The 12,994-nt window shown below is 43.1% G+C and overlaps 1 protein-coding gene across 3 annotated transcripts in view; it reads right to left on the bottom strand.

Moving 5' to 3' along the window:
• PDCD1LG2 (programmed cell death 1 ligand 2) overlaps nucleotides 1-12,994 on the bottom strand; it is a 60,549-nt gene that overhangs the window by 6,108 nt on the left and 41,447 nt on the right. For 2 of the 3 annotated variants that reach the window (XR_009406340.1, XR_009406341.1), the window contains 2 exons: nucleotides 10,748-10,797; nucleotides 278-431 (listed from right to left, as the gene is read on the bottom strand). Coding sequence is in view for 1 of the 3 variants with exons in the window: in XM_059411996.1 (XP_059267979.1) it covers nucleotides 10,748-10,797 (50 nt within the window). In the remaining 2 variants the exon portion in view is untranslated. The remainder of the gene's footprint in view (nucleotides 1-277; nucleotides 432-10,747; nucleotides 10,798-12,994) is intronic. The other variant, XM_059411996.1, reaches the window with a different exon arrangement.

The raw sequence follows: 12,994 nt of genomic DNA, 5'->3' as shown, positions 1-12,994 counted from the left end.
GGAGAGAAGTCCACAAATAGGAAAATCAGTTTTCTGGTTAGAAAATATATAAGCTCTCAAAAATCGGATTGGAATGAGAGACTGCCAAAGCAGAAAAGCTCGTGTATCTGAAAGCAGCATAGTTCCTGACCTTTGTCCGCACCACTGCCTCTACCACTGCCTCTACCACTCCACCACTGCCCTGGGTCCGTGTCTCCAACCTCTCTCTCCAGACCTGACGCAAGAGCCTTGTTCCGCCCATTCTCTGGCTTGTAGTCAGCTCGGTTCATGGGCTCACCTGTTCAAAACCTTTGCTCGTTCTCCATCGCACCAGACATTTCCACCGTTTCTTTCAGACTCATTCTCCTCTCCGGGCTCAGGTCCCAGGAGGAAGGCACCGGACTGCTCCCTGGGCTCTCTCCCTAGCTTCCACTCCATGCTTCCCCCGCAGGCTGGAGGTAGAGAAGACGGCAACGGGCAGCACCGTGAGGCTGGGGCGCGCGTGCTTCCGCAGCCTCCAGACCGGTGGCCGACTGGTGTTATCCTTGTGGGTGGCCCTCTCCCACTGTGTCTCACCAGCCTTGTGGCAACTCCTTCTTCCCTGTTCCCCTTCAGGCCTGGGGTAGTCAACTCTTCCTTGTGCTTGCCAGTTCCGGGGTGTTCAACCTTCCTCCTGTCTTTGTAACTAGTAAAAACTTAGAAGCGTGCCTCAGTCACCCCTCCTGAGGGTGCCCTCTGCTTCCGGCTGAGACCTGACCTAAGCCTGATGAGTACAATCTAACCTCTATGCCTGGAACTCCTGGCTCCCACGATGGCCCCGACGGTCTTTCCTCTTATCTCCCCACTGGCTCTTCCCAGGCTAGGAGCCCACGCCTTTTCCCATGGATGCCCATGTCTCCTCCCCCTGGTCTCCTCCATCTAGAATAGTCTGCTATTTCCATTCTTGCCTGGTTCAAATGTCACCTCCTCCATGAAGACTTCCCTCTTCCCTGATTATCCCCACCCTAAAGTGCTATTTTTTTTCCCCATCTCTGAACTCTCATGTTGTGTTTGTACTTCTTGTAAAGCCACAGAAAACTATAAAAAACTACACTGACTTCTGGCACAATTAGAAACTCATGAGCCCAGGTGGATGAGGCTGCTAGTGTCTCCTCCTCCAGGGAACAGCTGGGCACTGCGTGGCAGGAAGCTGGACATGGGGTGGGTGTCTCTGGGGATTGTGAGGATATGTAAATAAGGTGGGCTTTGGGATAAAGTGGTAGTTTGAGAGCTACGTGATTTTCTGAGTATGTTCCAAAAAGCACATGTGCCCCTTAGAGGCCTTTGCAGGGACCTACAGTAGGATGTTTGTATCCCTCAGTCTAGTCTCGCTATGGTTTTAATCTACTTTTGTGAGGTCATAGAAAATGTATGTACTGGTCTCTGCCCCAGGTTCCTGCATAGAATTCCTAAAATCCTTGTAATTTCCTATGAGATAAGAGCACCAGGAACATCTCTTGTTCTAATGTTCAACCTTCACTTCCTGACGGAGTTCCCAAATCCCTTGAAATTTCCTGGATGATAGCACTGTCTTTTGTTGTAAAGAGGTGACTCTTGCTGAACTCCTACACGCGGGCTGGTCACCAGAAAGACCAAGCTATGATTAGCAGGTTGGGATTTTCAGCCCCATTTCCCACTCTCATCCCCACTCTCCAGGGAGAGGAAAAGAGAAGATGGAGTTAATGATTGGTTATGCCTATCTGATAAAGCCCCCACAACAACCCCTAAAATAGGGCTTCCGAGAGCTTCTGCACGGGTGAGCACATGTTGGTGCTAGGAGAGTGAGGCGTGCATACAGCATGGGCACCCCACATACCCTGCCCTGTGTGTTTCTTCCATCTGGATGTTCGTCATATCACTTCATAACCTTTTATAATAGACTGGTCCACAGTAAGTAAACCGTTTTCCTGAGCTCTGTGACCCACTCTAGCAAATTCATCGAACCCAAGGAAGGGACAGCGGGAACCTCAGATTTTTAGCTGATTGATCAGACGTACAGTTGACCACCTGGACTCGCCCTTGGCATCTGAAGTGGAGAGTGGAAGTCCGGGAGGGCAGTCTTGTGGGACTGAGCCTTTCATGGGTGGGATCTCATGCTATTTCCAGGTAGATAGTGTCAGAGCTGAGTTAAGTCACAGGACACCAAGCGGGTGTCGCAGAGAATTTCCTGGTAGAGAAGAAACCCCATGCATTCATGTCCGAGGTGTGTATGCAGTAGTGAGAGTAAAGGAGACACACAAGAGGACTGAGCTTTCCCCCACTCATGGCATACAAGTATTCCATCTAATATTTCCTTTATGAAAGGTTATCATGGGAAAAGAAAGAAAAGGTTGGCGCTCACTGAAGAGAAAAGGGGAACGAGGCACCGGTGTCATAATGAGTGTGGAGGTTGTGGGCAGTCCTCAGGTGGAAGTTCCTATGGGGGAAGACAAGAGTCTCATGCAACAGAAGAAAACAACAAAAACCCAGATATCTGATCAATTGCTAGAGGGTCTATAGAAATCTGGCTTCTTTAATCCTAGCCCAAATTACGCCAATGAGAACAGGATTTTGAACACCTTATCTCCAATTCCTGATCGTAAGAATCTTGGAGTACTATTTCTGGGCTTCATTCATCCTTACACTTCCCACATAGCCTACTTGAGAGTCATGCAAATAGCAGACATGACGTGTTTCGGAGGGAATGAGAGAATGACTAGCACTCTACTGGGAATCACAAAACCTTTCATTTTTCTATCGTGATTTCATTCAAGAAAGTCACTTAACACCTCTTAGCTCAAATCCTGCCATCTGTAAAATGAGGAAGTCAGGTTACATGGTTTGTAACTGCTAATGAACCGTGTGGTGATGACGAGCATAACTTTTTTAAAGGACCATGATATGTATCGATGGTTATACTGCTGAAGTTATACTGCTTGACGGCTTGGTTGTCTGTGTGAGAAGAAGAAGCCATGGGACCAGACCTGACCTCTTATATCCTTGGAGTATGCATCTAGTCCTTCTAGCTTCACTGGGTTAGGAACCTCTGAAAGGCAACTAAGACACTGGTATGTGTCCTTGAAAGAGGACTCCCTGAAGCTGATGAGGACCCAGTGGAGAGTTCTATACAATGCATTTGATATGCTGGGATATGAAAGAGGTGATACATAGAATGACAGATGAGGACAGAGATCCTTCTTTGTCTAACACGCACTGCTGAGTACTTAAAAATGATACACTGGGACATTTAATAATGTATTCAAGTACAAAAAAATTCAGGAACTATAAAAGAAGAAAACAATACAAGCTTCCTTCATGTAAAGACAATGATTATGGGCATTCAAGTATTTTTACTTCACTTCTTTGGGAGAAAAGGGTGTGGTGGTATATTAAAAACATTTTTTAAAATAAAGCATTAATGATATGGTAAGTATGTATTTGTATCTTACCCCTCTTTTCTTTTTGTTATTTAGAAAGCATTTCCCCAATGTTTTCATTCCTCAGAAACAGAATTGTAAATGGGATTATATGCCATATTGAGTAGAGGTTCCAGTTTTCTCCTGTTGTATCAGTCAGGATGAGACTTGTTTATGCTGCAGTAACAAACAATCACCAAAACTCTGTATAATAAACAAAAATTTATTCCATGTTCACTGAGGTCGGCAAGGGACTCTGTTATTTGAAGTTATTCAGAGACCCAGGCTGAGGAAGCAATTACTACCTCACATGTTGCTGGTTAGCACTCCAGATGGAAAAAGAAAATAAAGCAAAGCATAAGCTAGCCCTTATATCTTCTACCCAGAAGTAACACATGTCACTTATGCTTAGGTTTGGTTGACCAAAGCAAATCACATGACCACACCTAACCACAGACTAGTTGTAGAGAAGTCCAATCCTATCAAATACAGAAAAGCAAGAGATCCAGGAACTCTGTGAAATTGCACTAAACATCATCATATTCACCATGGAGAAAAATGACAATGAGCTATCTCTTTGGCCACACTGAGTTAGATCTGAGTCTTTTGATTTTATTACATTAAAGTGAAGGCCTTGAAGTCTCATCAGGGGAGACTGAGAAGTCTGAATCTGCACAAGAATAAGAACAGGCAACACCTCTCCCAGAGCTGCCTAGAGAGTTCTAGGCGGAACCATGGAATAGAAAACCCGGCTCTACACAGCTGTCACCTGAGCTAGTACTGCTGGGCACTCCCACATGAATCAGGTTTTATGTCAGTCTCTGGTCAATGAAGCAAAACCACCAAGCTCTTCCCTTCTTAAGTGGGAAGGGAGACTATTTATCTGAGCAGACGTCTCGTCAGACAGGTGTGTCCCAAGACTCCATGCAGTAGGTGAATGTGACTAAAAACAGGGGGGCCAGGATGCCGCCTGAACACCTGACACTGTCCCCACATAGGTGGCTTGGGGGTGAGGCAGAGCTGGGAGGGCAGAGATGTGTGTGGGAGGGTGAGAGCCCTAAGGGCCCTGAGTTGGCTGGACGCCTGTGGGGCTCTGTCCGCAGACTTTACGGAGCTGAGATTGGAGCTGGGGGTAGCGTTAGAGCACTGAGAGCAAGACCGGGTACATTTGTGTGAGAGAAGGCACAGAGCCATGGGGAACTTGTGGGTCAGGGGTCAGCACATGCTTTCTGTAGGGTTTGATTGTGAAATATTTCAACTTTATGGGCTATATGGTTTCTGCCACAGTCACTCAAGTCTGCTGTCGGATGCAGGGGAAAGGGTGGGGGGAAAGCTAGAGGACAGCATTGAACATGGCTGTGCTTCAACAAAATTTTGCTTACAAAAACAGGAAGTGATTTGGCTCCCTGGCTGTAGCTCACCATTCCTTCTGAGCTGACACGTATCAGTGGAAAGCAGAATGTTCACTTTGGTCGACCATCATTTCAAAGGCAGCTACTGAAAGTACAACACATCCTAGGATGTGATAGGCTTTGAAAGGAAGAAGAAGACACTGCACCTGCTTTCTAGAAATGTGTGACTCAGTCCTCTGGGGACAGCAGATCCTACTCGCTGTAAGCTGTTACATAGCATAAATGTTATAATTAATATATTTTCCTTTTTTGAGATTTTATTTATTTGAGAGAGACAGAGAGAGCACAAGCAGAGGAAGAGGGAGAAGCAGGCTCCCTCCGCAGGGAGCCCAGTGCAGGATTTGATCCCAGGACACTGAGGTCATGACTGAGCCAAAGATAGATGCTTAACCGACTGAGCCACCCAGGTGCCCCTATACTTACTTTCTTTTAATAATATATCACATATAGGACATCAATGTTTATAATGTGGTCCTCTGAACCTAATTTTACTATACCCAATGCCTGTTTTCTCAGGATAAGAAAAAAACCAACTTAATAGTAAGTGACAGATCAGGGGGAAATATATAAAATATATCACAGGAAATGGGTTACTGTTAACTCTAAGTGAAGACATAAGTAAAAAGATGGACAAAAGATGCATAGACAGTTCCCAAAAGAAGATAAAACCTATACATTTATGAAGATGTTTTATCTCACTAATAACTTGAAAATGCAAAATAATGATGGGGTTGCCTGGGTGGCTCAGTCGGTTGAGCGTCCATCTCTTCATTTTGGCTCAGATCTTGATCGCAGGGTTGTGAGATTGGGCTCTGTGCTGGTCATGGAGCCTGCTCTAGATTCTCTCGCCCTCCACCCTTCTACCCCACCCCTGCTCACACTCTCTCTAAAGAAAGAAAGAGAGAGAGAGAGAGAAGGAGAGAGAGAGAGAGAGTAAGCAAGAAAGATGTTCGGTTAATTTCTAAATTAGCAAAATTTAAAAATAATAACATCCAGCATTGGGACAGGTATAATCATTAAACTAGCTCTTTCATATATTGCTAGTACAAATTGGTACAACTTTTTAGAGGACAATTCAGCAAAACAGTTTGAGAGTCTTAGAAATATCTATAGGTTTTACTGTAGTAATTTTGCATCTTAGAGTTTACCCATGGTAATAATCAGAGCTGCACGCAGAAATTTATGTATAAGGCTATTGTGATGATACTTAAATGACAAAAACATAAAAGACATGAGGTCGACATGAAATGTCCAGCAAGAGGGAATTAGTTAAGATAAATCCCAGTCCATGTATACAATAAAATATGAAAACTATTAATTATACTTTTAGCACATAGGTAATACTAATGACATAAAATTAAGTTAAAAAGACTATACCAAGTTATAGATGCATTATAATTTAATTTTATGAAATTTAAATACAGAAAGATATTAGAAATTAAAGTAATATTAAGTATTAACCATGGTAATCTGTGTGCAATGGATTATAAATTATTTTTGTTTCCTTTATGCCTTTTTATTTTTCATTTTTGTTCTGAAAAAAAATGATCTAATTTGAAAAATGTTCTCAAAGTTTTGACCTGCCCAACAACTAAAATTAAGCAAGATTTATCTTTCAGTAGGGAGACAAATTTGGTCAAAATCAGTTACCTTTTACATTTACTGCAGAAGAAACCACAAGAAACACAGACAAAGGAACAGTCAGGCAGACAAATCATTTCCAAAGCCTTCAGTTAAGTTCTGTCAGAGAATTTTGCTGACAATGTTGTTCTGCCTCCATATTTACTCAGCTATTTATGATTCTAAAACACATCAGGTGCAGGGTGCCGAGGCCACACACATCCTTTTGTTGCTGAGAGAGGCAGTGAGCTAAGCAGAAAACCCTAAATTGTGAGTCTGCATGCATATCTGGGGTGGCAGGTTCATGCCTCAAGGGGTTTTAGACAGAGCCCTAGCCTCTTGGACAAATCTGTGACCAGATAACAGAGAGTCACTTGCTTCTATTTTTTTAAGGTTCAGGGAAGTCTGACAAATCCACTTACTCCAGCCAAGACTGCTCCCTTCACGTGTTGGTGGCTGTGATGATTAACTTTCTGTGTCAGTTTAGCTCAACTATTGCCATCAGGTGACCTTACATAAAGCAGATTACCTTCTAGAATGTGGGTGGGTCTCAGTGAGTCAGTTTAAGAGCAACCAAGGTTCCCCAGAGAAGGAATTCTGCCTCAGACTGTAATATAGATATCCCACCTGAGTTCCCAGCGTGCTGGCCTACTCAACAAATTCTGGATTCCGTATTTCAAGTCTTAGTGAACTTGTGGACCGCGAGCCTGCCCTACAGATTTCATTCACACTTGCCAGTCTCCAAGTGGTTCTGTGGTTCTGTTCCCCGGGAGAAGCCCCAAGTACCCCTCCCTCAGCAACAGGTATCAGGTTTTCTTGGCAACCCAAACAGGGGCCCCAGACCCATCCTCTTTCCATTCCCCAAATCAGTATTTCCATGTCCTGTTCCCTCTTCTTCCTGGGGGGATAGTCTCCAAAATGCTAAATTAGTTCTCCATAAAGAGTTAATAACTGGTGAGCGACTTTATAGGAAGGAACTTAAAAAAAAAAAATCTGCTGAAACCTAACACATTGGTATTTGTCTTGACAAAATCATAAAACATTATGCTAAGTAAAAATGAGCCATTTTTTCCTTTAATATTCCACTGCCATTGATCACTGTCAATTTCTATATTTGAACCAACCCACAAATAACTTTGAATGCAAATGGAACACATCAAACACAACATAATGTGTCAGGACTACCCAGGTGTTAAAATATGTGGGTACATGACAGATAAATATCATGTATCTTTGTGTTTTATCTGACAGACAGACAAACACAAAACTGTTTTTTGCATAAGAGCATCTATTCCAAGTTTAGCAAATTATATGGCCAAGATCTATGACTCCCCCCCACCACCCCTCACCCAAAGCAGACATCGTTCATCAATCACCACACTCCGCACTTAGAAATGGTCTCCCAAACCTTCCTCATCTCTGCCCTAGGCACCTCCTGAACCTGACAGGGGCCTGTTTGCCCTCCTCCGCTTTTGGTCCAATCTTCTAGGTTTTCAGTTTTACAAAACTGAAGCCCAGAAAGGGGGTTGATCTTACCTAAAACTGTATAGCTAGCTCACAGAAAAAGTTGAATCTAATTCTCTTGATTTTTAATCATGATCTCTTTTTTACAAAAGAGAAATATTTCAGGCACAGAACAAAGTATAAGAATAATATCATCAACATCTGCACCCAGAATGATATCAACATTTGTGTACCCACCCCCTGAATGATATCAAGATTTGCATGCCCTCCCCCAGGATAATATCAACATTTGCACACCCCCCCCCCCAGAATAATATCAAGATTTGCACACCCACTCCCGGAATACTGTTTGCGTCTGTATGCCTACCACCCAGCTGAAGAGGTTAAAATTGGTGTTTATGATTTCCTTGCTGTTTTTGTACTTTCACTTCACATGACTATTTCCATAAACACTATGTAAAGTTCTTTGTCAGCTTTCAAAACTCTGTAATTGCCAGTATACTGTCTATATCTTTCTGAAATCTATTTTTCCTCTCAAAATTATACTTTTCAGAGTTATCCATCCCCAAAATACATCCAGTGCTGGTACTTCCATTTTATATATACACTCTCTATATTATATATATATACTCTCTCTCTCTCTATATATATATATATATATACACACACACACTCTAGTTATATATACACTCTATATATTATATATTCTCTCTCTCTCTCTCTCTCTCTATATATATATATATATACACACTCTAGTTATGTATACACTCTATTCATCTGTTCTCCCTGTTGATTCACATCTGATTATTTCTAATTTGTTACTCTTGTAAGTAACAGTACCAGGACTATTCCTATATGAGTCCTCTGTGGTGTATACCTAAGTGGTCCTGACCTCTTCACAGCACACCCCGTATTCTCAGGCAAGAGCAAGGGAGGGGTGACGAAGACAGAGGGCGAGCACCAGTCTCTCGCCTCCTTGACCCTCCCTTCCCCCCGTTGGAGGGTACAAAGGGTGACTATATGTAATCAGTTGGGGGAAAAGAGAATTAGTCTAATTTCTTTACTTTGACTTTTGGCCAAGATATTCACTTTATTTTTAATTTCAGATGCCACTAAAAAAGGGTATGACACTTCTCTGTTTATAAGGAGATGTATTGTTAAAAATGGTTGTGGTACCCTGTTAATCCAAAGAAATCACTCTATAAGCAGTACAATATTCACACCATGTGGGGGCCATAGGATGGGACATTTGAAATGGTTGCAAGCCTTTGAGCACCCCTCATTCCTCAGATGGTTCTGCCTTCGTTACTCAGATACAATACTTTCTAGGACAGAGGCTTCAACTGGTCATTAATAGGCTCAATTAGCCTATGGACATGTTTTATTTGCTTTGTTTGGGATTTGAAACACTTTCAGGCAGCATTTAATAACCAGGACATTTTATATAAAATTTTGGATTTCCATCTTCTCGGACAGCGTTAGGCTAGTGCTAAATTGACAGCACGAGGCCTCCATTTTATCACCATTCCCGATCTGGTTAAAGAATGTCCTTTTTCCTCACTTCAGCACCTGCCTGGCCCTGTGGGCATCTGACTTTACCACCTCTGCTCTCGGGACTTTCACTCTACCCTCCTCACACTCAGCAACTGAAGGAAACACTTACACAAAGCCTGGAGCTCATGAAACTCAGATGCTGAAGCCGCTCCCAGGGAACGCTCCTGTAGATCAAGAGGAGCGATCTACAGGAACACAGGAGTGTTCTTTCTCAAGAAACAGGTGTTTCAATTAGGATGGCCAGCATTAATCTGAAGCTTTTTTGAGTCAAGAAAATCTTGCTGCTGATTCAGAGAAACACAGCACAACCGGACCTCAAGTAGAGTCCAGGTCTGAGCGGCGTTTGCTCCTTGGGACAGGTATTACGGTAACGGGTGTATTTCACGAGTGGCTTTCAGGGAGGTGGCGGCAGGTGCGGGGGGCGGGGGGCTGGCCAAACTTCATCCCTTCCAGTCATACTCTGTGCTCACGAGTTGCCATGTGTCCTGTATTAGCCAGACACAGATCCCGGTTTTATAAGTTTTCTAGAGTTGTTTTACGGTTGGAGTCTCTGGAATTTTATAGATACATTCAGCCGAATTCTCAAATGACCAGCTCTGAATATTTTGAGTAGCTGACAACAAGGTTATTTAGAAATTTCTGTGAATTGCCTCTAATTCTGGTGAACTCATGAATTCATGTGTCACATCACATGATTGCTAGATTACAAAAGGAAGGGTGGCTTTCCCAAGAAAGTTAGAAATACCCACTGTGCAATATGACCCAGGCCTGTGGGTCCCCAAAACAGCATCTCCCCAGCCTGAGTGATTTTAGCAACCCCAATTCTCCTGACCTCCATGTCACATCTACAAATTCCAGCTCTAAGCCTTGTCAGCCTCACAGAGAGTCTTCTACTCCTCCCCCATCAAATTCTTGACCCCAAGCGGCCAATAGTGTACTTAGTGATCGTTGCAAAACCATGACCTGTTGATTGCTTTGCTGTTGAATATCTTCCCTTGCTGTTAAGTGTTAACCGTGTTATTTAGTATCTAAGCCCAGATGTCCTGTGCAGCCGCCCTTAGGAATAGAGACAGACTAAAGGCTCTACAACTTTCTACAGCTGTACCCAAACACCCTTATCTTCCCAAGAAGGGTGTGTTGTTACAACTAGCGGGAGTGCCATTCAATGGGAAGGTTCTGTACAGGCTGAAAGCTTCCCGTTGCTCTTCGTGCATTCACAGTACAGGGGCTATTGCTTAATTCAAGTTGGGAGACAAAAAGGTAAGAAAAACCATGAGTACTCACAGCTCTGTCCACTTCCCTCCTCATGGCGGCAACAGATTTTTTTGTTGTGTCTGAAAAAGAGAAATCCCAGTGATGGAATACGAGTAACGAGAAAAGTATTCTGTTTCTAGATGAAAACACAGCAAAATAAAGTTTAATCCAAATAAATCACATGCAGAAGTCCAAGTGTGCACTGTGGCTCTAGACCTCAGGCTGAAGGACAGACAGGGGAGAATTGTGCCCTTAGGTGAAAACTGCAAACAAGGCAATCCTCTACTTTCCGTTCCTTTCTCAGTCACTGGTCCGAGGCACTGGGAGGCTGAGGCACTGCTGATTTGAATAATCAGCCCAGGAAACTTCCAGCTTCAGAACTCTCTGTCCATTTTCTGCTTTGCTCTTCACTTCAAGAGGTCGGACCAATTAATTCACACTATGGTATACATGACAGATAATATTCCAAAGTAACTCGGGGGCAGAAGCACAAGTTCACATAATGGGATGCCGCTCACCATTGTTCCCCTGGTTTCTTCTCTTTTCAACCCCTGACATCACACATCCCCCCTCACTCTGATTTTCTTTGAGCTTGATGCCTAGGTTCCTGACTCAGGGAATCCCTAATTCTGCTTTTGCTCTGCACACCAGCTTTTTAGGAACTCCCTCATGACAATACTGACCTTGACCTGGACTTTGAGGGACTCCATCCAGCATTGCCATCTCTTCTAAGAGGATTCACATTTGAAAGGAGTCTAGGAGTTAACCCACAGAAATTGCCCTTACACGGTGGAGTTTCAGGGCACTGCTCTCTAAGGCTTGGGGTTAGCGCTGCCATTCTGTGGTTCTTACACAACCTTTGGCCAATATATTTGGTCTTTGGTTTAAATCCCTGTAAACTTCTGGCTCAGTCTTTTAGGGCAGTGCCATTCAAAGTGTAGAACTCATGGGTTAGTGGTGGTATGTGACCTACTGCTTACCAACCCACTATGAGACAGTTACAGAGATCTAGCATAAACCTTTAGAAAGTTTTATAGTAATTCTTTTACTGTGTTTTTTCCTGGATGTTCATTGAAATGTCATATATTTATTGAATCCAGTAAAAGCTGGGCTAGTATGTCTTTTTATTTTATTTTTTAGTAATCCCATTTTTAGTATATATATTACAAAAGCATTGACCCTAGCACATTAGAAAAATAAGACTAAATGGTTCCTTACCCTAGAGAGGTTGAGAAATACTGTGCGTAAGATCCACAGGCATGTCCTAGGTATCTGGTCTCTGGATATCTAGGCAACACTTTGTGGATTCTGTTCTTGGCTTTGCCATTGGCTCAGCCAACAATCAAGCCCCTCGATTCTTTTGGGTTGAAACTCTCTCCTTCCATTGCTCAAAATAATACTCTTCAGGTTGAGCCAATTTTTCTTAAGCACTTTGGTAACAAAAAAGCCCACACATTTTAGTGTCTGACAGACATGTGTTCACACACAAGCTATATGACGTTGGGAATATTTTCTGAATTTCTGTTTCTTCATCTGCAATATACACACTACTCCTTGCCTCACGGTTTTTGCAAAATTAACGTAACAAGAATTTGTAAAGGGTCTAGCTCAGTGCTGTCCAACAGAACTTTCTGCAAAGATGAAAGTTTTGTATATTTTCTCTGTCCAAAGCAGTGGCCTCTAGTCCCACTGCCACTATTGAATATTAACAAGGTATAAGCACTTAAGATGTGACCAAGGAATTAAATTTTTATTTAATTTAAACTTAAATGACCATGTATGGCTATTGTACTATAAAGAGCAGGTTAGCATGGGCACCTGCATATAGTGGGCTCAATGTGTAAAACGTTATCGAATATCTACATATGCCAAGAAATGTCTCAGACAGTGGACATGTATTAGTGAATCAGAGAAACACAGCTCTTACGCTTATGAAGAAGAACCTGATATAATTTTTACAACAGAAGTTGCCAGATTCTTCTCCAGAACCTAGTGAGTCACCTGGAGCCCTGAACCTTTGAGGGCTCCTCTTATGTAGAGACGGAAAGCAGAACCTTTTATGGACCAACCCCGGCTGCCCTCCCCAGGCATCATGGTGTGCAGAGCTGGGCACTGAGACATCGGTGGGTTAAATGGAGCCAAGGGGTCTTCTTGGCAAACGGGGCTGAGATCTCCACCCCTTTACTTGACTCTCTCAGATAGATTGAGAAGTTCAGGACAGCACCGGCCCTAAGAGGAGCTCAAGAGAAGGAAGTTAAGACTGACATCTCAGGCTTA

The sequence above is a fragment of the Mustela nigripes genome, chromosome 9 (assembly GCF_022355385.1).
Source record: "Mustela nigripes isolate SB6536 chromosome 9, MUSNIG.SB6536, whole genome shotgun sequence".
NCBI lineage: Eukaryota > Metazoa > Chordata > Mammalia > Carnivora > Mustelidae > Mustela > Mustela nigripes.
The sequence above is the reverse complement of the archived record's forward strand: the minus strand, read 5'-3'. Positions and strand labels throughout refer to the sequence as shown.